General features: G+C 41.5%; 1 protein-coding gene across 2 annotated transcripts in view; it reads right to left on the reverse strand.

Annotated features, from left to right (window-relative positions):
* LOC131105625 (potassium/sodium hyperpolarization-activated cyclic nucleotide-gated channel 1) overlaps positions 1-24,381 on the reverse strand; it is an 89,879-nt gene continuing 65,498 nt past the window's right edge. For both annotated transcript variants that reach the window (XM_058053979.1, XM_058053970.1), the window contains exons 5-8: positions 22,155-22,301; positions 18,572-18,812; positions 12,402-12,566; positions 1-4,966 (exon numbers count right to left, since the gene is read on the reverse strand). In XM_058053979.1, the coding sequence (XP_057909962.1) occupies positions 3,885-4,966; positions 12,402-12,566; positions 18,572-18,812; positions 22,155-22,301 (1,635 nt within the window). In that variant the 3' untranslated portion in view covers positions 1-3,884. The remainder of the gene's footprint in view (positions 4,967-12,401; positions 12,567-18,571; positions 18,813-22,154; positions 22,302-24,381) is intronic.

Raw genomic sequence — 24,381 nt, forward strand, 5'->3', positions numbered from 1 at the left:
CAAGTCACATGACACGGGATGTCTCTCAGATCTTTTAAGGGATGAAGCTTTGACGGAGGGACACCCGGTCTCATCCTCAAAGTAATAAATGCAATCAATAAAAAGCCAGCTTGGGCTGTAAGACGCTCCGAGCTGTCGATGCTTGTAACAAAGAAAGCACAGCATTCACCCTCTGACCCTTGAGGGAATCTGTCTTTGTGCTGACACTTTTACGACTCGAGTCCTGGATTTCAAAGGTAATTAATGGAAATCCCCCCCCGGAAAGGCCGCTTGACATAATATTTCACCTGGAAGTGCTGACTCTTCCAGAATCTTCTCCGGACCCTTCAATCCCACGCTGGTTTGTGTCCATCCAAAAGACGACGACACACGTTCATTGAAATGACAATATGTCGTTTATTTTCTATATCTTAAAGGTTTATTATTTACAAACCCAAAATAAACCCAAAAAAAAAAATAAAAGAAAAATCCAAAAAAGATTTTTTGACAAACACTGTTTGTCTGCATATTGTTGTAAGAAAGTTTTACATTAATCTTTCTTTTTTTTTTTCTTCCGTATCAAGTCACCAGGCGAGAATGAGCGGATCGATGAGCGGCGTTACCAAAAACTCACCCCTCCCCTCCATCGTCATCGTCATCATTATCATCAGTAAACATATGAAAGCAAAAAAATGTGGCTCTCGTCCTTTGCGGGCATCAGATTCTTTTTGCATCCTTATTTTCTTCCACCGACATGGACGACCAAAGAAACAGGTATCAGAAATATACATAGAAATATATGTGCTGGTTTGTCGAGGGTGGCTATGCTGCTAATGTGTAAGCTCACTATTCATAATTAATGCCCGTCTGGTACGTTAGCTGTAATCGGCAGAGCGAGGAAAACGAACAAAAAAAAAGCACATCGTTGGGAAGCATTCCCTTCCAAAAGGCATGTATCAAAAAGAAGAAGAAAGAAGAAGAGCACAAAGCAACAGTGCTGCCGTCTGTGTGCACTATAGTTCCTACTCACTATGGCAGATTCACGATTAAGCGCTCCTTGTTGGGAAATCCTCCAGCTCCCTTTTTGCTATAACTCATCCGCTTAAAATGTTCTACTCGGAAAGTGCAATTCAAAAAACACACACACAAAAAAAGACTTTTCGCTTTGGCCGGTTCTTTCAACACGTGTGGACCCCCCAAAAAAAATCAGTGACTAGCTACAAAGTAAAAGGTAGAAATTTGTACAATGTCTCACCCAGCGTGATATTACTGCTTTTAAGATTGCACTTTTTCCCCTCAAAAAAAAAAAAAAAAAAAAAAAAAAAAAAACATGAGCTGAATGCAGCTTGAGAGAAAATAAACACATTGGACGCCACGAGAGACGTTTGGCCATCGTTGCAAACTTCCCGTCTTTAAAAAAAAAAAAAAGAACACAGACTTAAAAACAAGAGGAACGTCAGGATGAACCGAAGGGTGGAACATGGCTATGGTTTAGGCACAAATACTTAAGAATGTCCATGTGAAAGGTCGATGCTCGATGTTCACACACGGACGACAATGAACAGAATCTAACATTAACATCAACATTGTTTTTTGTTTTTTTTTTTTTTTTTTCCCAAAAAGTATTTGTTGTGACAGTGCATGCTTTCATTGACAGCGGTGGTGGGACTGTATTGGTACACTATCCACACGTTCTGTTAGACACAGTCTTCCCCTCATGGGCTTCCAGACTCACTAAACTGGACCCATGCTGTCATCCTTACAGAACTTTACATGAAAATAGTTGAGTTCAGTTATTTCTGGGCAGAACTCACATCCGTTTGGGTCCGTTTACATGAGCCAAGCCCACAAGGAAGGATTCATAGGAGACATAAAAACCTTAATGCAAAACACAGCACACCGAAGCCTTCAATGTTTGGTTTTTGGTAAAGCCTTCAGTTAGCAATCATCCTTTATGATTTAAGTTGGACATTAGATTTTATATTCACACTCTTGCTTTTCTGCTGAAGTCAGGGGTGTCTGAAATTTTTCCAACGAAGGTCATATAATGAAAAATGAAATGCTGCATGGGCTGTTCCACTACAAGAGGTTTGACATATAGTATTGGACAATATCAGCATATCGGCCAAAATGCCCTTGGTTTTCATACACTGTCTTGGTTTGTGAACAATGCTGAAAAATAACTTCGGTTTTATTCATTCATTCCGCTTATCCTCACGAGGGTCGCGGGGGGTGCTGGAGCCTATCCCAGCTGTCTTCAGGCGAGAGGCGGGGTACACCCTGTACTGGTGGCCAGCCAATCACAGGGCACATATAGACAAACAACCATTCACACTCACATTCATACCTATGGACAATTTGGAGTGGCCAATTAACCTAGCATGTTTTTGGAATGTGGGAGGAAACCGGAGTACCCGGAGAAAAAACGCATCCACACAGAGATGGCCGAGGGTGGAATTGAACTTGGGTCTCCTAGCTGTGAGGTCTGCATGCTAACCACTCGGCCCCGCTTCGGTTTCATATGTTTCGTTTTTTGACCTTTTGCAACAAATTAATAAAAAAAAGCAGAGGTTGAATCAACAGCGTCTTTCCTGGTTGCAAGTACGGTTCATTGAAAAAAGATTGGTCAAACCAAAACCAAAAGACTTCCTCCCATAATGCTAACTTCAACCTTACAGCTCAACAAAAAATAGAATTTTCATCACAATTTCCATGATATTGAAATCATTTGGATTTCGCCGTGAAGAAGGGTCGTCGAAATAGCTAACCTCCGACACAGCGGAAATTCAACCAATTGTTGTTTGCAGTAAAGTTATGCAAACCGTTACTGTCCCGTACCCTATTACCGTTAGGCGTTGAGATTTTTTGCATTAAGGTTCCTTTGTCCATTTTTGTAGCCGCTTGCGTGTGATAGCCAGGTTCCCGACAGACGTAAGAAGTAAGACATTGTTATGATAGAGAATGCACCACACAGTATCTGTAAATACTAGCTCTACAAAACTATTTACAGCACACGTATAGGTAATCTTTATGTCACAGTCTATTGCATAATGGTGATAATCTTTAGTTTATAAATATTATAAATATACACAGTTTCTTTTTTTTTCATCTTCTGAACAACATGACATTTCAACCCTTCCAAAATAAGGAATAGAAAACAAACGCATCCATCCATTCGTCCGTCTGTCTTCTCCTCCTCTAACGTGAAGAAAGAAAGCAGCATTTTCGAGTGTTTGTTCCCTTTTTTTTTGTTTGGAGCCATAACACTGTTGAGGTTCCCAACTTTATGTACTGTGTCGATTTTCTGTTCAGAAAGTTGCGATTTCTTTCTTGTGATTGTGTGCTTTTTTTTTCCTTTTCTTTTTTTCATGTTTTTTTTTTTTTTTTGCAAGTGTTACTTTGCATGTATGATTCCACAGTGGCGCCTAAAGCTGCTTTTCCTTTTCTTGAGTGGTGAAAAAAAGTCACGATCCATAATGCATTCCAGCTTGAAAAAAAGCAAACAAAAACAAAAATCATAAATATATAAATAAAAAAATTCATACATTGTATATAATTCATTATATTTCTCAGAAAGGAAGACTCGTGTTTATACTACAGTTTTAAATTGCCATTGCGAAATATATTAGTTGGATTTCAACACGCAGTCACATGCGCTCACGCATTCTCCCGGCTCCCATTCACGCCGTATATACACATACAGGCCATATATGTGTATATATTTATAGATATGGCATAAAAGAAAGAGAATATCTGTATAATATACATTCTTAAGGAGGGAGACAATGTGTCTAAAATATAATACAAGGGCTCGTATGTACACGATTTCAATGAGGTTATTTTTAGAAGTAGCCTGGAGCTCCTCCGTGGTTAAAAAAAAAAAAACAAAAACGCAAAATAAATAATCATAAATTTGACGCAAAGCGCATTTTGTCTTGGTCAGTCTCCGTACTGCTCAGGACAGAATCTCTCCGAGACCCGGGTGATTCCCTGGGCTGGCTTGCCGTCGATGAAGTCGCTGCGGCCGCCACCGCTGCAGCCGCCGCAGCCGCCGCTGACGAGCGTACGGGCGGCAGTGCCCCCGATGACATCTGGCGGAACAGATTCACCCGTTGGGGTACTGTGGTGCGAATGCCGCTCTGGAGATTCATCCCCTGGATCGCCGCCGCCGCTGCTGTTGGTGGCACGATGGAGGCCAGCGAGTCGCCCGAGGCTTGGTGCGCCCGCGGCCCCAGTGATGTTTCGTGCGGGAGAGACGGCTGAGAGGCTGATAGGTGCCGCACGTCTCGACTCAAGCTGCCCGACTGAAGAGCCTGCGTGCTTTTGTGGAGGTCCCCCCGCTGAGGCGAAGGGGCCTGCTGCTGCTGCGGCGACTGCTGCTGCTGTGGCGTCGCAGGGCCGGCCCCGGCGGCGGACACAGGTGGCTGCTGGCTGGGGAGAGACGACTGGTTGATGGGCTGCTGGATAAGCGACAGCTGGGATGCAGTGGGAGAACCGTACTGGAAGCTCCGGCTAGCCAGTGGCGTCTGAACCGGTGGGCTGCACATGGCAGCCGTGAAGGAGCAAGGTGACATGATGGCGCCCTGCGGCTGGAGCGGCGTCTGTGGGTTGGTGGAGGAGGAATTCAGGTTGCCGTGGGAAACACTGGGGAAGGGGTAGATGGCTGCTGCGGCGGCGGCCGGCAGCATGCGGGCAGCAGAGGCATTGGCAATAGCTGAAGCACTGTAGGTCAAAGGTACAGAGGACTGCTGGAACTGGTTCATTCCGAAGGCGGTGGAGAAGGGTGGCTGGGCCGGTGAGTTAATGATGGAGTTTCCGGACATTGGCGTCGAGTTCATCCCGGTGACCGACTGCTTGCGATCCACCATCATCACCATCTCCCTGTCCTGACGGATAATCTGCTTCAATATCTCGTTCTCCTGTGTGTTGAACACACCGGCGTTCAGGTCCTTCTGGAACTTCTGCAGCAGCAATGAGTTCTTCTTCCCTGTTGGGGAGCAATCAGAAGAGGTGAGCGCTAGGGGCTGTGGCGACCTCGCTCGGTTGCACTACACCACCACCATCACAACAATCAAGATGCAGTTTGGAGACTTGGAACCGCAACCCGGTGATTTGTCCAAAGACACCCCGCCAATTTCAAGGTCCTCCTCGCCTACAAGCTGCATCTTTTTCCACATCCACTAAAGGTTCATCATGTTCAAAGTGAGGCGTGAGGCACACTGAATGTCGATGGCAATGGGGACTAGAGGGTTTTGAGGGGAAGAGGGGGTGGTGTTTGGGGGTGAAGGACACATAAGGAGACAAAGATTACTTGTGGCGCAATGACTGCGAAAGTGCTGAGGCGCCTGGGGTGAAACACGGAATACTGATGAGCGGTCACCATTCTGGACACTTTCTCAGAAGGCGACACGGATAAATCTAAGAGCTGATTTCAAATCACAAGGACAGCTCGGCTAAAAACACAGCACAAAGACACCTGGAACATCTGGTTTTTGGAGGTTTTACATTCGAAGGTGGAGACAAGCTAAAGGAGGAACGATCTATTGTCTAGCACACAGAATCATCATCGGCATGCACTGCAAAAATTGAAATATAAGCAAGATTAAATACCTGAAAGTTAGTTTTTTTTTATCGACCAATGTGCTTATCTTAAGTAACTGAGATATAGTTCTTTAAATAAGACAAATAATCAATGCCAAAAGTCTATTTTGCCTGTTTTAAGTTTTGGCAAATGCAGTTTTCTTCATAATAATACCATACAATCGTAAAATCATGATTTTTTTCACGTTTTCAATATCAGTGAAATAAATACATAACTATCTTTGAGACACCGTTTTTCCGAGTGGGTCTCTTGTGTCATGGCCGCATAGCTCAAGTTACTGGTGTGTGAGTGGCAGAAAGAAAAGCTCAGACAAGCTTACATGTTTAAACTATTTCAGACTTTTTTCGAGAAAAAGTATCGTCTTATCCGTCCATTCATCTTCCACCGCTTATCCGAGGTCGGGTCGCGGAGGCAGTAGTCTATGACTTCCCGTTCTGGACAGTTGAGAGACTGAGTCTCTCCAACGTGTCCTGGGGTCTTCCCTGAGGCCTTCTAACGGTTGGACTATAGGGAGCCTCCTCATCTGGCTCCTCCAGTTTCTCCTGGATGACGGTTCTCACCTTATCTCTAAGGTAGAGCGCCGCCAGCCTACAGAGGAAACATTTCGGCCACTTGTACCTGCGATCTTGTCCTTTTCGGTATCGTCTTATATATAAGCGTTTTGGTATTGCATATTGAAAAATATCATATTAGTATGTGAATTTCAGGTGTTTAATCTTGCTTAGGGTTCGTTTTTTTTTTGCTGTGTGCCGCTCAACTCCCAACAGAGTCCTTTTAAGGATTGATATGTATTTATTTACAAAAATAATTATGCATGAGGAATATGTGCTTCTGTGAACTGCACTGCACAATCAAATCAGACGAATTACATAAGTCCTGGTTTTTAAAAAGGGTCTTTATCGAGATCCCTCGGGCCATAGAAATACAATTGATTCAAATTGAAAATGGACTAATTATATGTCGCAAAAGGGCATTTTGCGCCTAGAGGCCCGCGGAAGCTTGTCACAAGTCGTGGAGCGTGATATTAGCCGCAAGTTTATCCAAGGAACAAGCGAGGGTTTTTCCGAGCTAAACTTTGATGATCCAGTGACTGAGGCCTTGCGAGTCGACAGCCTGTCACATAAGCATTGATGGCTAAGGAAGACAAAGTGGACTACAAGTGTGCTGAAGGCTTTAGCCTCCGTCACTCCATCATGACGGCTCATCCCTCGAGGGGGCCAAACATTTCTCCGCTCTCAAGGCCCCGTCGACAAAAGTCTGCCATTCGGCTACCAAACACGTCCGATTTTGAAGAAAGATTGATTGTCATTGGCACCAATGCAGACACATTTCTTACTACAGGCTTGTAAGCGCTAAAGCTAGCTAGCACCCACAGACTACCACAACGACTTCACTTACAATGCTGTTTTTATGGCATTTTTAAAGGTGATTGGGTTTACATCTGCGGATTGGAAGGATAGTACAGATTCATTCACAGGTCACTCATCTCTTTTGACAGCACAAAATGTGAAAACAAACCGGCTGGATGCTGCCAGATGCTCACTTGACAATAACATATGGAGTGTGTCACATTTTTTCTCCGCTTCACTTCGCCGGATCATCTGAAAGTTCATGTAGCGCTAGCCAAAACCATAGCTTGAAATTATTCATTCATAAAGGACTTTTGATTATAACACTACTATAGAAGTAGTATCAGTGTATTGTGGCTGTTTCTGATGTACATCGGTACTATGAAAGGTTGTGGCTAAAATCTCTTAGCAACTCTTAGTTTGTTTTGGATATACGGAACAGAAACAGACGGAAACAGTCAAACTGGAACTAAGTTAAGTGGTTTTAATTCATTCTTAGTAACTTAAACACAAACACTACTACAGAGGTCGTCGTTAATTTATAGCTATGGTCTGTCCTGATGTAAATTGGGGCTATGCTAAGTGGTGGCTAAAGTGACTTCGCATATATATGCTTAAGATTTAGCAGCAGAATGTTAAGATAATTTTCGTAAATTAAATGTAAACACATACATACTGTAGGTAGTCGTTAATTTATGTTGTTTTCAATCAGTCGTAATGGCTGACATGGACATAAATTGGTACCGCACTCGGTGATAGCTAAAGTCAACTGTTAGCTCGATTTGTGGCTAGTTAAATACTATGCGGACGAGAAACAAACGCAAACAGTCAAAATGGAACTAAGTTGGACTAATAAGTGGTTTTAATTCATTCTCAGTAACTTAAAAAAAAACACTACTACAGAGGTCGCCGTTAATTTATAGCCATGGTCTGTCCTGATCATTTGGTCAGATGTAAATTGGGGCTATGTTAAATGGTGGCTAAAGCGACTTCGCATATATATGCTTAAGATTTAGCAGCAGAATGTAAAGATCATTTTCGTAAATTAAATGTAAACACCTACATACTGTAGGTAGTCGTTAATTTATGGCGATGTTTTTTTCAATCAGTTGTAATAAATTGGTACTGCACTAGATGATGGCTAAAGTCAACTGTTAGCTCGATTTGTGGCTAGTAAAATACTGTGCAGACGAGAAACAAACAGAAAGAGCCAAATATGAAAAAGGTCGTATAACCTGTCAGAAGTTGTTATAATAAGTTATCGTAATTCGTACTCTGTAACTTAAATACAAACACAGAGGTAGTAATTAATTTACGGCCATGTTCTGTCCTGAGTAATCAGTCGCTGGTGGCTAAAGTCGCTTAGCCACAGTTAGCTCGTTTCATGCCGTGTCCATGTCGTATAACCTATCCAAAGTTGCCCAGGTCAATACGTGTTAAAGATTCAGCGCTAGAATCTTACGTTTGTGTGTTTTGTGTGCAGTCACTTCAACACAAACGTTTCAAGAAAATTTTGCACCTAAATGGAAACCTCCACTTCCACACCGAAATAAACAAAACCAATAAAAAATGACAAAAATAAACAACACAGATATAAATACATATGTTAACAACATTGTGAGGAAAGTGAAGGAAACTGTTGTACAGCTGGAAACAAACACCATCGAACATAAAAACATCAACATTAGTATGAAAACAAACAGGAATCAAATCAAGATTATGGTGCCGAACAAATAACAAAAATATAAAATATATAATCATAAGCATGCCTTTCAGGAGCAACATGATAAATGACTTCCCAGGTGTAGTAACCTTTTTGTTATAGATTTAGGTCTAAATGTGTAAGAAAGTTGGTATGGGTGGTTGATAAATAAGAAATATGGGACAGAAGTTATCATTTTGTGATATAATCACAACTGAAAACATGATGTAAAAAAATAAATAATAATCTGCAGACATGATTTGGTGCTTTTGAGGTGAGAAGCAATAATCCAGGTGATTATTCTGTGGAAGTAAGTCAAAGAATAAAATGGCATGCGGAACACTGAATGGGATATCTTTGTTTCCTCGATCGACATTGGGAATGTGTCCATCCGGGGACCAGCAGTGTGGATGACTGTATGTAGCCTAGTGCGAGGGGCGGGGGAGAGGGGGACAAGCTCTTGAAGGATGAATTTAGTAGCGGGTCCAACTAAGCAAGCCTCTATAGGTTTTTTTTTTTTTTTTTTTTGCCCCTTGTTCGAAAGTTGGAATGAAGTGTTTACCTGGTGCCTACTCGTCGGCCAGGACACTCTTGAAAACGAGATGTGCTCGTCTCAAGACGGACTCCTGGTCAGATAATTTTTAGATAGATAAAAGATCATGTCAAATGTGCAACATGTTTATTTCCTTTTTTTTTTTTTTTAAATAAGAGCAAGACAAGCATGTAACCAAATGCAGTTCATATATAAATATATATATATAGAGAGAGAAACGATACAATCATGACAACGCGTCTTCCCTTGTATGAGACAAACCCCCCTTTTTTTGTGGTGGTGGTGGTGGGCGGGACAGCGTGGCGCCACTCTGAGAGGTGTCACTCAGAGTGGACAGCTGTTTTCTTTTTTTTTTTTTAATGCAGATGTCAGAAAAAGGGCAAATGCAGATTATTTTGACTCAGATTAAAGGGCATCATGTTGTGAAGGCTACAGAGGGACAAATTTAAACGCCTTACACCAAATAACTGACAATGCAACCCTACTCCTTTGACTGACGCCGTTATACAACAACGTAAGGGATTTTTTTTTGAACGATATGTTTTCACAACCCCTGATGCATGTTGGAAAGGAGCAAATTTGAAATGAAGGGACTAAATCTGAATCAAAAGCATCAATGCCAACGAATGAGAAACATCGTACTTCTTTCAAAAATCTATTGGATGCCTTACCCCAAATAATCACCACTCCCCTTTCCCGACTAGCAGCCCATTGCTGCTGTTTTCTTCCCAACTATTTCAAATTTCTTCTCATACATTTTTATAATATAATATTTTGACTTTATTCCTGTAAAATTTAGATTTTTCTATTATTATTTTCCCCCTGTTTGCTTTCTTGTTAAATTCTATATTCAGAATGTGCCTTGTGCTCGTATCAAAACTGCCCTTTGGACCCCCCCACCCCGCACGAAACAGTTGCTTTACGATGCTACTTTCCTTGCGGTAGACGTCTTTATGTGCAAACGTGGCATCTGTAAAGATGACATTTACGATGCAATTGGAAGAGAAAGTGCTTTAACCTTTCACCCTCACAAAGGCGCCTCAATTTTCCCCTTCAGGAAAAACCAAGTGGTTGCAAATTACTTGAATATGATATGCGTCTTCACATGTGTGGATGGCATCTGTAAAGCTGATATTTACAACTGAGTTGAGAGGGAAAAGAAGGGAAGAGCTACTGCATGCATCTTAATCCTCTTAAAAAAGTACAAGATATAATTTTAATACAATTTCATTATCTATTTATAGAAAAATATATATATATAATCATAAAAGCCTTTCCCCTAATCGACGGCGAGTACTCTCTGCTGTTGAGTTGTGCAATACACCCGTACATAAATTACCTTGTGAGGGTTATGTTTTCCTTTTCACTTTCTCATGCACTCATTAAAATCTTATTAAAAGTTATATATATATCGTATTTTCTGGACTATAAGTCGCTCCAGAGTATAAGTCGCACAAGGTCAAAAATGCATAATTTGGTTAAAAAGAAAAACATACATAAGTCGCACTGAAGTATAAGTGGCATTTTTTGCGGGTAATTTATTTTCCAAACTACTTGACCAAAACAGACATTACGTCCTCTTGGAAGGCAAGTTCTAACATTAATAACAGAATAGAGAACAGGTTGAATAGGTGTAAGATGTGCTAACACAATGCTTATTCAGCTACACAAAAAATAAACATGAACAGAAAAGGTGTCCAGTGTTTATGTAACATAAACAGTTTTTTCATTTCTAAGTCGCTCTGGAGTATAAGTCGCAGGAACAGCCAACCTATGAAAAAAAGTGAGACTTATAGTCCGGAAAATACAGTAATTACTTTTGAATGCGAGAAAACGTGAAACACATTTGGTAATCTTGCATGTGCTGCAAATTGGTGTCGTGTTAGATGTTAGAGCAGACTGTCCTGACATGTTGTTACAGCACTTCGGTGTAATACTAATAATGACGCGCCTGTGTCATTACAGTAAATACGCTGCAGCTCCAACGACTGACAACCACGTAAGCACACTTCCTGAATCAGCATGTGACTGAAGGTAATTGCTATAAACCACACTAGATATTGTTCTAAAGCAATTTAGCATGAATCCAGCATATGTAATTTAAGAATAAGCATGATTTAGGTGCATAAAACTCCATTAAGGGACGAGACCAGGTCAACAATGACGAAGAGAGGTACTTTCAGCAAGGTATGCTATTTTTGGGACACGGCATATGAATACACTTTGATTGTTTTATCCGAGTGTGTAATTAGCCAAAAGCAACAGCGAGGCATGAGAGAAAGGATGCTGGGCTCGTCTCCAGCCGCCCCAGTGGAGTGAGCGGCGCTGTGGGGAAAGCCGAGGTGTGGAGCCTGCACCGTTTCATGTTTTTTTTGGAGGGGGAGGGGGGTGTAATGAGTGCACGTTGGGGCCTGGAAGTTGTTTTCCTGCGTTGTGAGGTTTTGCATCTTAAAGGGAGCCCTCAGTGTGCCTTCACTGTTTCCTTATACGGTGGTCTTCATTCATGTAAAGGGAAGTCATTCAATGTTTTTCATTAGTGTGACACAACGCTGCTTAAAACCTTAAAAAAAAAAATTAATCGAGATTTTATGTTGGAAGCAGCTTGACCTCGCAACGGATTCGGAAGATTGAAATTATTGCCCAGTTTATTTCATACATGTGCCCCTTTTTAATGTGTGCCTTTGTTTACTGTTCATTTTTAATGGCCGACTTTTATAGATGTCTTTATAGCTGACTGGATGACTGTAAGAGGTCTGACTTCCTGTTTCCTGTCGCCGGGTTTGGTTGATTTTTTAGAGCCTTCTGATAGCGGGGTGGGGTGCTGCTCATACCCAGGAGTGCAGATGAGTGGGAAGAGGGCCACACACACATGCATGTGAGGTTCCATCCACTCGCTGGCGTCCAGTGGGGGCGCTGGGTCAACACGGAGGGGGGCGACCCGACTCCCTCCAGGACAGCGGCATGCACTGCCTCCCCAGTTAATCCAACCATAAAGACGTTATTTTGGTTCTTTAGTAGGATTAAGGCTGGTTTCAACAAGTTTGTTCGTTGATTAGGACAAAGAAAATGAGAGCATACAGGTCATGCGGCACAAGATGGCGGACACAATGCTTTTTCATGAGGGAAGACGGCAAACAGTGTGACCAGACGAGACGACACAAGGCACGATGACAGGCAAAGATCAGACAGCAGGAGTTAGAGGGTCGCCGTTCTTACCGATGCGATCCAAGCGGTCGATGGCTACCGTCTCGAAAGCTCGCCGCATCATGGGGTACTCTTCCAGCACCTCGTTGAAATGGTCGACGGACAGCGAGAAGAGTCGGCAGTAGGTGTCCGCTCGCACGCTGGCTGTTCGTCTGCCCTTGGTGAGTAGGCAGATTTCTGCAGAGGAGACAAAGTGGATGCTTTGTAGCTTTTATTGGTTTCAGGCATGGTAACGTGTCGAGAAGAAAGAAGAGGAGTAGGAAGAAGCAGAGCTTAATTCATCTCCATGACGCAGCAATCACTGTTCACACACACTCTGTGTTCATTCATTCATTTTCTACCGCTTATCCCTTATCCCATTATGTCTTCGAGCGAGAGGCGGGGTACACCCTGGACTGGTGGCCAGCCAATCACAGAGCACATATAGACAAACAACCATTCACACTCACATTCATACCTATGGACAATTTGGAGTCGCTAAACGTAGCATGTTTTTGGAATGTGGGAGGAAACCAGAGTACCCGGAGAAAACCCACGCATGCACGGGGAGAACATGCAAACTCCACACAGAGATGGCCGAGGGTGGAATTGAACTCGGGTCTCCTAGCTGTGAGGTATGCACACTAACCACTCGACTGCCGTGCAGCCAGACTCCGTGTTAAAATACACTTTCTGATAGGGAGATAAAAGATTAGTGAATGTGGACAATATATGCTAAGGGTGTCCAAAGTGTGGCCCTGGGGCCATTTGCGGTCAGAACTGGAGCCTGCCCAGTGGTTGCAGTTTACATCAAACCCAGGACAAAAAAATACATTTAACGATGAACAAAACGGCAAAAATGGGAAAACTAAGAAAAAAAGGCACAATGTAAAGAAAAAGGCGGCACGGTGGTCTCGAGGTTAGCGCGCAGACCTCACAGCTAGGAGACCAGGGTTCAATTCCACCCTCGGCCATCTCTGTGTGGAGTTTGCATGTTCTCCCCGTGCATGCATGGGTTTTCTCCGGGTACTCCGGTTTCCTCCCACATTCCAAAAACATCAACAACAACTCCAAATTGTCCATAGGTATGAATGTTAGTGTGAATGGTTGTTTGTCTATATGTGCCCTGTGATTGGCTGGCCACCAGTCCAGGGTGTACCCCGCCTCACGCCCGAAGACAGCTGGGATAGGCTCCAGCACCCCCGCGACCCTCGTGAGGAAAAAGCGGAAGAAAATGAATGAATGAATGTAAAGAAAAAAGCTGACATTTGAATACTAATAATAAAAACAAAATAATGATAAACGAAACAAAACGATTTTTCTCAACATTGTTCTTCTTCCAGATAACTTCCAACACTTCTTCTAACATTGTATGCTTGTGTTTCTTAAATTGGCTCATACTGGTACATTGAGTTCTTTAGATGGATTAAGGATTTTGCTATGCTAAAGAGGACATTACCATATAGATGAACCTTCAACGTGAGGCCACAAAAGGAGACACTAATGTGTAAATAAACTGGCGAGCCGATTGGAGACTCTGTCACTTGAATTACGCTAAGATCATTTATCATGTGCTGCACAGCTAATGGCGCTAGAACGCAATACAGTGGTCCACTGTCAAGCGTTGTCACACTGCACCGCTGCATCAGTGTCCTGTATCTTCCGTCTGCGTGAATCGTTACATGAAGAAGCCACTTAGCATTTCAGCTCCACGTCAGCTTATCAGACAGTTCCTGCACAGTCAGCACATCCTTGCCGTTTTTCACTGCATTCAAGCGCCGAGGTAAATGAATATTGATGCAACTGTCAGATATATATTTTTTCCCAACGTGAAAAACACAGCACTGCAGCATCATGGCAATTACATTACTTTGAGAGAAATATATTGCGGTCCTCATCCACTGTGGAACATATACACACTAATGGAAACGTGGTAGCATGTGGTGTAAAATATGGTGGTGGCTGTTTTACTGCTTCAGGACCTGGAAGAATTGCAGTGATAAACGGAACCATAAATCCCGAAAGAGAATATCCGGCCATCCCTTGGTGACCTCAAGATGAAACCAACTTGGGTTCTGCAGCAGGAAACGACCCAAAACATACCAGTAAACTCAGCTCTGACTGGGTGACGAAAAGCTCCCAAAGCAGCACTTTGGTTTCTGTTCCTGCATTACTTCCACACCTCCATATTCCTCGTAGTTGTTCATCTTTACGTTACACTTGTAAAACAATTTGTGGAATTTAGAGCTTAATTTCCCTGGCTTTTTCACGTTCGATAACCGCTCAAACCCCAACGCATTTCATTTACGTTTGTTCTTCCTTATGATGAAAAGAACCCCCCCACCCCCTCCTCGCGTGCCTTGATTAAATTGCTAAACGTTAACCGTGGCTTCTGGTGTGATCTGCCGTGGCTTTGGCAGGAGCACGTTGTGAAAACAAGAGAACAGAGTGTGCACGGTGTTGGAGCAACACCCTCATGCTGGGGGTGTGAATATGGGCGCGAAGAATGCTGATGCTGATTTTAAGAGGCACCTTCACAAATGGGACACTGCACGCACAGAAAGGTACGAAACGACACAGAGAAGCTGGGTTAGCTGAGTAGTAGAGGGAAATATTACAGTCTATTATTTCAACCACAATACTGTAGTACAGGGGTTCCCAAGTTTTACCAACTCAGGGCCCACTTGAAAATCTTAAAAATGTCTGCGGCCCACCTTTGTCCTATAAACAGTACATAGATGAAATGCTGTGTTCTCAGAGCACTTAACTTAATAATAATAAAAATAACAATACTAATAATAACAACAACAATAATAATTATTATTATTATCAAATAAATAAATAATAAATCATTATTTAATAATATTATTAATTATTATTAATTAATTAACACTAATAATAACCATTATTTAATAATTAATAATATAATAATAATTGTTTAATCATTCATTAATGTTAATAATAATAATACTTTAATAACAATAACAATAATTATTATTTTATTATATATGTTATTTATTTTATATTTTATAAAATATTATATTTATAATATAAAACATTTTATAAAATATAAATATTTTTATTTATTATAAAAATTTATATTTTTATATTTTTATTTATATGTTTTACTTAATAATAATAATAATATAATTATTAATAAGTTATTATTATTAGCTATAATAATAATAATGATTACTATTATATAAATAATAATAATACATTATTATTATTATTATTAATATAATTATTAATAAGTTATTATTAGTAGTAGTTATTATTATTATTAAGTCACCAAAATCCTACTAAACTCGTTATGAATGTTCTGTACTCCTGTTTCCATATCTGTAATGCAGTCGTCAAGTGTTGCAGCTGTATCTCCGGGTCACTGGTGTGTGTGAGTGACAGGAAGAAAAGCTCTGACTTGCATGTATACATCTCAAGAACACACTCTTCAGCCTTTCCTTAGGGGAAACACGTCTTAAGTTTGGGTCAATAGGGAAGGTATTCGTAAACATTTTATAATATTTCAACTTTTTCCTCATAACATTGACTTTTTTTCTTGTGCCCGTTTGGGCAGTAGACTAGTTGGGCCTGCCTGAATGACTTGACCCTCTGCATTAGTGTTAGCGTCGGATTGCTAGTTTGTTCCATGACCCAGTCGTACAGGGCCCATGACGTCTCTGCGGTAAGCAGGTGTCTCATTGGCCGCGGTTGGCAGGGCTTCCTGACCTCCTGTCCTCCTCAGTGTCCGGCTCATTATTACCATGCAAACGGTGTCCCGTGGCTAGGATCCATTGTGTTACTCACTCTTCCTCCTCCTCTGTTTTCTGTCTCAGTGCCCTCTCGTTCGAGCTCATTCTGGCTGCGGCGGCAGCGCGTAAGCCGAGTGTGAATCATCGGCGAAAAAAGAGTAAGGTGCCTCGCACAGCAGCCAGCTGCTCCCGACTCAGGGCTCATCTCGTCGAGTGGCGTGCACACGGGTACGAATACCAGCTGGGTGGAAAAAGCAACAGCAGGTGGCTAGCTACAGGCACAACACGGCAAAAACCAGCACTAGCCAAGCTTTATCATTTCTGACAGATATATGTATTCTAAAGGATTATGAAATATTACAGACTATGTCCGCTATCTTTTCACCGGGAACACACAACTTTTGCGTCAAAGGACTGTGTCTTCTTGGTGGCTGTAAGGAGTCCCCAATTATGTCTTTAAACATAACTAACAGCATCATAGCATTTATGAAACATGTTTTTCTTCATTTTTCTCAAGCCGCTTGTGCCTCTCAAGTGTTCTGCACCCCAAACTTTGCATACCGCTGGTTTAAATCTGACCATGGACATTCCACACAGGAAGTCCAGTAAGCTGTACATCCAGAATATGATGAGCCGCGTCACATCCAGAAGATGATCGGTCTGAATGAGCCATTCTGCCCTACACGTCCACCCCATGCAGGATTCCACTGAAAGCTTCCCTGCAGCTTGGCACACTGACACATGAAGAGACACTTCATGACAGCGACCCCCCCCCCCCCCTTTCTTGTTACAACACGCAGCAGAAAACAAGCACACACACACACAAAAAGACAACCAATTTCTGCTTTGATTCTTCCATCGCTCGTTTATGACTTGCCTGCAAGATGTGAACTCCACCAAGTAATAAAGTATTCTTTGAATGCTAGGCCTCCTTCTATAGTAAAACGCTGAAAAACTTGAAATAAAACATGCAGAGACATCTAAAAATGAGAAACTTTGGCCTTCTCGCAGAGGAGACACATATTCTGTCAGAGTACACAAGAGGCGGGTAAATTGTGTGTGACATTTAAACATTAATGGCCCCCATAACCTTTGTGGAAGAGGAACGGGGTCTTCTGAGACAGAAAAGTACAGCAGCGATATCGCTTCTGATTCTCTACAGAATCAAGTCCAAACTGCTCTCGTCAGTGCCAAACGCGTGTGTGCGTTAGGAATATAGATATATATATAGATGGAGGGGGTGGGGGGGGGGGGGGGGGCTTGGGGCTAGAGTTCATGCATGAGTATCTGTGTGTGAGGAACCTCTGTGTCCTCGGGGATGCCTGATCCATGCCTTGGCCTCCTCCAACAACCAGATGAGAGCTTACGTAATAATGGCAGGCAAGCTGACGAGCAAGCCAAAGCTGGCTAATGAGAATTTACATTAATTTTACTTCAAGAGACATTGAACGCACCGCCCCAGGCGCACACTTGCTATGTACTGACTATGTACTGTAGAGTATAGGGACTGGGATGCTTGACCGGAAGCGTGGTGAGCAATGGTTGGACATACAGTCCTACATACAGTACTATGTGCTATAGGAAGTGTTGAAGTATTCTTCCCTTCATGGTTATTTGTACTTTGTATACAGTGTCAATGGAATTCAATCAAACCAACATTATAATCGTGAATAATGTCAGGAACAACAAAGCAATATGTTTGCCATTGTGAAAAATCCTTGATAATCAGGGGTCCCCAACCACCGGGTAGCGGTCCGTGGGCGGGGCTGAACCAGCAATGATCTATGTGACAGGAGCCATACAGCAAAAAGCAAAAAGATCCTCTATGTGGCAGGAGCGCCACAAACGACAAAATGTTAGTCAAAGATCTTCTATATATAACATACCTCTCTGCAATAAACACTTATCAAAGATCCTCGATTTAACAGGAGGATATACCGCCTTGATTATTACCTCCATACAGCAAAAAATATAAATCAAAGATCCTCTACGTGGCAGGAGCGCTTTGCTGTATGACAAAAGTGTTAGTCAAAGATCTTCTAAATCACAGGCCTCTCTGCAATAAACACTTATCAAAGATTCTCGATTTAACAGGAGGATATACCGCCATCAGTTTTACCTCCATTCAGCAAAAAATACAAATCAAAGATCCTCTACATGGCAGGAGCGCTTTGCTGTATGACAAAAGTGTTAGTCAAAGATCTTCTATATCACAGGCCTCTCTGCACTAAACACTTATCAAAGATCCTCGATTTAACAGGAGGATATATCGCCTTGAGTATTACCTCCATACAGCAAAAAATACAAATCAAAGATCCTCGACGTGGCAGGAGCGCTTCACTGTACGACAAAAATATTAGTCAAAGATCTTCTATATAACAGGCCTCTCTGCAATAAACATTTATCAAAGATCTTCGATTTAACAGGAGGATATACCGCCTTGAGTATTACCTCCAAAGTAGGAGCCATCAGTCAGTTTCATCTCCTTGTTGAATTTGGTGATGACGCTGGCGACGCCGTGCTGGATGAAGTACATCTTCTTCCCGACGGTGCCTTCCCGGATGATGTAGTCGTTGGGCTGAAACACCTCAAACTTCAGCTTGCTCAGCATCCCCGTCACAAAGTTGGGGTCTGCGTTGGCAAACAGCGGCATGGTGGCCACCAGCTTGCGGCAGTTGAAGTTGACAATTTCCTAGCAGAGGAAAAAAAAAAAAAAAGACAAATGAGATCCCGGGAGAGAAGAACTTCTAACAGATGAGAACATCTAGCAAGGAAATGAATTGGATGCATATTACTGCTTTATCCCTAAACCCGTAAAGCACTTCCCATCACTGTTGAGGATAACACTTTTGGCAATAAGAGTCGGGTCCTGATGAGTTTGCCCTCTGGTGCCGGCGACGGGCCATCTCTCTCACACGCAGGAGATTAGGTGTTTGTTTGCTTTCTTTGTTGCGGCGTGGATGGGCATGTGACTCAAAGTCCTCATCACCCTTGAGGGATAACAACCCCACCAATAAAGCCACCTTTAGGCCGACCCGGGATGCTAGTGTCAGTTCCCACCAAGGACGACAACCTCAACCATGGACCAAAACTGCTGTGAGTGATCATCACGGTGGCGAAAACAATCTTTGGTTATACCTATTCTCTTTAAAAATACATCACATTGTAAGGGAATTGAACTGGCTATGCAGGATAATCACGAGGTATTCTGTTATTTAACGTGCAAAACATTTTTTTAAAGGCTTCGCTACATATCTTAAAATAGAGTCTCCAGCTATAGGTGTGGAAAGTGTGTTTTTCTTCAGCGAATAGATTAAAACGTGACCATAATGTCAGCACGGCTTCATTTTATATAATAAAATCATTAAAAATGGGATAAAATATATTGCACTTGGATGAATGATGATGAAATGAAGATAGTAGACCGTCATGTGACATTTTCTTAATGTACTTAGAAAATATCATTTTCGTACGTACACGTGTCGAGGGAGTTTGGTTGGAAAACATGGCCGCCGTGGACCAAAACTCTTACGTCAGATACAACAAGGTAACATTCTTCAGTATGTGACAAAAAATAAAAATAAAAATAAAAATAAAAATAAAAATAAAAATAAAAATAAAAATAAAAATAAAAATAAAAATAAAAATAAAAATAAAAATAAAAATAAAAATAAAAATAAAAATAAAAATAAAAATAAAAATAAAAATAAAAATAAAAATAAAAATAAAAATAAAAATAAAAATAAAAATAAAAATAAAAATATTAGGAAAGCAGGAAGTGAACAAATGTAACAATTACTGATTGTAAAAGTACCAGATGGAGGGGTAGGATTTAATAAGCTTTGCTTCTTCCTACTCCTTTTGGACATGTGGAACTGTTAACTGATTATGTGATGCATTCAATTGTAATCTGATGCATGTTCAAATGAAATAAACCATTAGGAGTAGGCATAAGCAAACACGGCTCATTAGCATAAAAGCTACAGACACACAAAATGACGTATTTTGTAGTTAGGCTTCCTGTCAGTCAGCTATAGGTGTAGATAGTGTGTTTTTCTTCAGCGAATAGATTAAAAAGTGACCATAATGTCAGCACGGCTACTTGGAGTCAGGCATAAGCAAACACGGCTCATTAGCATTAAAGCTACAGACACACAAAATGACATATTTTGCAGTAAGGCTTCCTGAAAGCACAAACACACTTAAATATACTGTACCATGGTGGGACCTCCAAGATGTATTTAAAAGTGCTATCTACATATTATATTTTATTATCATAAAAATCAGTAACAGTTGGAATTAATATTGCAATTTATTGTCAGGACTTAGACAGGGTTTCTACTTTGCAACCTTCTCATATCCTGCGGATTACACCAGTAATTATGCTCTGAAGACACAGGAGAGAAAGTGTAATAAAGCCAAGCAAGCGTGGCATTATTGACCACCTTCCCATGCAACCCCATTAAAGTCACCTTGCCGGGTTCCAAACACTGCCGCTGTCCCAGACACTCGCGTGAGGGGAGGAAGGGAGGTAGTGAGGAAGGGAGGGAGGAGGCGCAGGGATTTACGGTTATTACCTACAATGCAGAAAATCCTACAGGCTTTGTTCGCTATGCAAAATAGGCAAAGTTCAAATCTGCATAGAGACAGCGTCACACCATGAAATGCGCCCGTGGGACTGGCGGATAGAGTCACAGCACAAACTAGCTTACATCATCATTTCAGCGTGGAACATTTCATTTTACGGAGACACCGCTTTTAGGTTTTGGCAGAGAATTTGGCTTTAGGTAGAAGTGAGGAGTCGACATTTAGGAACATCCAAAAACTAAGTCCAGATGAGTCGGGATCACTGGCTGGCCGCCACCTAACAGACCAGGCCAAATTCGGAGGAGGTGGGAGGCCAGGGGATCATAGTGGGGAGGAGAATCAAGATGAACGCTGGGACCTGAGACAAGAGCTAAGGTGCCAATATTATCCAATATTTCGTATAATATTCCAATGCTGCATTTAGTATGTGACCCTTCAGTAGGAACTGAACACCAAATCCCACCACCATCATGTCACAATTAAGCGCTATACAACAATGCTTAGCATTACCTCAACACAACATCATCATCATCTGGAGCAGGTCATAATCAATATTTATATCATAAAACCATTAAAAAATGGGATAAAATATATTGCACTTGGATGAATGAAGATGAAATGAAGATAGTAGACTGTCATGTGACATTTTCTTAATGTACTGAGAAAATATCATTACACAGCTTTAGGGGCCTGGCGTACACGTGTCGAGGGAGTTTGGTTGGAAAACATGGCCGCCGTGGACCAAAACTCTTACGTCAGATACAACAAGGTAACATTCTTCAGTATGTGACAATAAAAATAAAAATAAAAATAAAAATAAAAATAAAAATAAAAATAAAATAAAAATAAAAATAAAAATAAAAATAAAAATAAAAATAAAAATAAAAATAAAAATAAAAATAAAAATAAAAATAAAAATAAAAACAAAAACAAAAATAAAAACAAAAACAAATTAGGAAAGCAGGAAGTGAACAAATGTAACAGTTAGTGATTGTAAAAGTACCAGATGGAGGGGTAGGATTTAATAAGCTTTGCTTCTTCCTACTCCTTTTGGACATGTGGAACTGTGAACTGATTATGTGATGCATTCAATTGCGATCTGATACATGTTCAAATAAAATTAAACCATTATCATTCTTTAACAAGCGAGAGAGGCAGACACAAACGTTAGCAACATTAGCATAGCATGTGAGCTACAGTGCCAACATGCCACTTGTTACTCTCATGTTTGCAGCTTTATTTTGATGTGTAGATGTGATGTTAAGATGTGTAGTGAAGCCTGTTTTTTAAAAAAATGTGTCTCGGCATGGATCAGAGGAGTTATGATGTCCAGAAGGAAGCTTTGAGCACCTCTTCTTGCAAAAGTGGAGCCAAAACGACATCAAACTTATCACTCTCATGTCTGTAGCTTCATTGTAATATTTATTTTAATTGCGGTCTGTCTCACCTCCTTGAGGGGGTCATTGAGTTCGCTCAGGATGTTGTCCTCATCGAAGATCTTGCCCTGGTAGCGGTGTTCATAGTAGTCGTGTATTTTCTGCCGCATGTCTGCCGGAAGCTTGTGGAAGGACATGTATTGCTCCACTTGCTTGTACTAGGAGGGAAGCAAAGACAGGAAGTTGGAGTTGATGAATGACAAACATCCTTATCGAGACTTGATTTTACAGGACATAACAGATTGTATCTGTTGTGTCTTGTATCTTGTAGATGCAGGGGGGGTTGGGTAAGCTAGTTGGGGGCCGTAGGCAAGGTTGTGGCTCCTATTACTTCGACCAAGCATGCGGTCCTGATGGGCAGCCGAGCCATGATCTTAATGTGAACTAGTGAGCTTCAGTGGCCTCCAGAAATATTGAAACAGCTGAAAACATTTGGATTTGACAAAGCTAGCCGCGTACCCCCCCCCCCCCAGGTGGACTGGCCCGACTATTTGAGAAGCACTGATGTAGACCAAGGAAAACATCAACAGTTGACCCTACAAGAGTAGAGCCATTTCAATTATGTTGTATTGTACAATGACAATAAGCCCATTCTAGTACATTCTAAAAAAAAACACAAAAAAACACCCCAATAAAAATGCACTTCAATAAAAATCACAATATTTCTGATTTAGAATCAATCGATATATTTGAATATTGACAAAAAAATGTACTACTAATTTCTGTTGTGTTATTACGCAACACGCCACTTCTACGTTTTATCAGACAATGTGCGGCATTACCGAGGTGTGTGGTAATTATAGGTTATAACATGGTTTGTGCTGGAAGGCTGGAAGTAAACAGAAGCATTATTACCATGTGCCAATATCAATGATACTGACACTTGGGGGCATGATACCTGGCAAACCATGTGATGATCTTATTATCACATACTATTTAATCATGAGCTTATTATCACGTACTATTTAATCAAAAGACCATTTTGTTTCCAGAAAATGTTCAGTTTATTACATGTTTTATATCTAAACAGTGTAAATTTAGATGTACAATTGCAAAAATATTTCAACAATAATATTTTATTTTAACAGTCTTATCTTATCAATGTCTGACAATTAAAGTTCCATTAATCAAGTTTGGGTTTTTTGGTGACTGGAGAAGCACTAGGGACTAAGCACTCGTGTGCTGTTCTCTGATTGGTTGTTTCACGGGCACGATACCCAGAGCAGCACGCTCTGAGTGGACAGCTACGGGGGCTGATACTGGACATGGTTAAACTCTATATTTTATCAGTATCACTGCCCTGGGCTTTGACACAGTATCATTTCTGCCTTTTCCCGTATCATTCATGGGCGGTTTCTAGGGTACAGGGACAATTAATACTGTAGTATAATAATGAATGCAGTCGGTCCACACTACCTCAAAAGCAAGTATCGACCCAAAGAAGAGAGAAAAGCTCACTTATTAGCATCGGCACCCGTTTTCCTCACAGACACCCGCCACACCTTTTTCTGCACCTGAGAATAAAACAGCGTCTTTCCTGCTGTCACAGGTAATGAAGGTGGAGGTGACGAGTATTAGCGGCCCATGCTAGCACCGTGGCATCACGCGTGCCTGACAGAAGACCTTTCAGAGTCACAACAACGACTGGCCTCATTGATTCTCCTCACGGCTGCAGACAGATGATAAGGGCTCGGGTCATTGTTTGCGAATGACGGGGGTGCCGGTGGTATTTATTTATTTGGAGCGTGTGATACATGTTAGAATGTGGATCAGGTTGTCCGTTTGGAATGGGATACACTATTCATGATAAACTGGCTTCTCCGTGACGTGGCCATCATACTAGTCTTTGTGTTTTAGCGCTGCACTCGTAAGTCCGTGCAATTGGCATATTTAACACAACCTGTGTTAACCACTTCACAGCCCCCCCTTAAAACTGTCAGTGCAAAACCCCGGGGAGATGTTGGAAGTAGGAAGTAGATGAAACGGATTTGCTGTGAAGCAGATGTAGATCCATACTGAGCTAGAGACATGTCACTAATTCAATGACTTCAATGAGAGTTTGCTGTGGGCGACCTTCTGTCATTAATATTCACTAGCATGCAGTGTGTGGCATTGATGTGTGACTGTGGGATTCTTCTGTTGGTAAGTTTGTGTTTGTATTTCCCACATTGTGCCTGACCCGCTGGAATAGCTTAAGAAATAATACACACATTGCCAGTGAATTGCACTGCAACTGGA

This window comes from Doryrhamphus excisus, chromosome 2 (assembly GCF_030265055.1).
Source record: "Doryrhamphus excisus isolate RoL2022-K1 chromosome 2, RoL_Dexc_1.0, whole genome shotgun sequence".
NCBI classification, from domain to species: Eukaryota; Metazoa; Chordata; class Actinopteri; order Syngnathiformes; family Syngnathidae; genus Doryrhamphus; species Doryrhamphus excisus.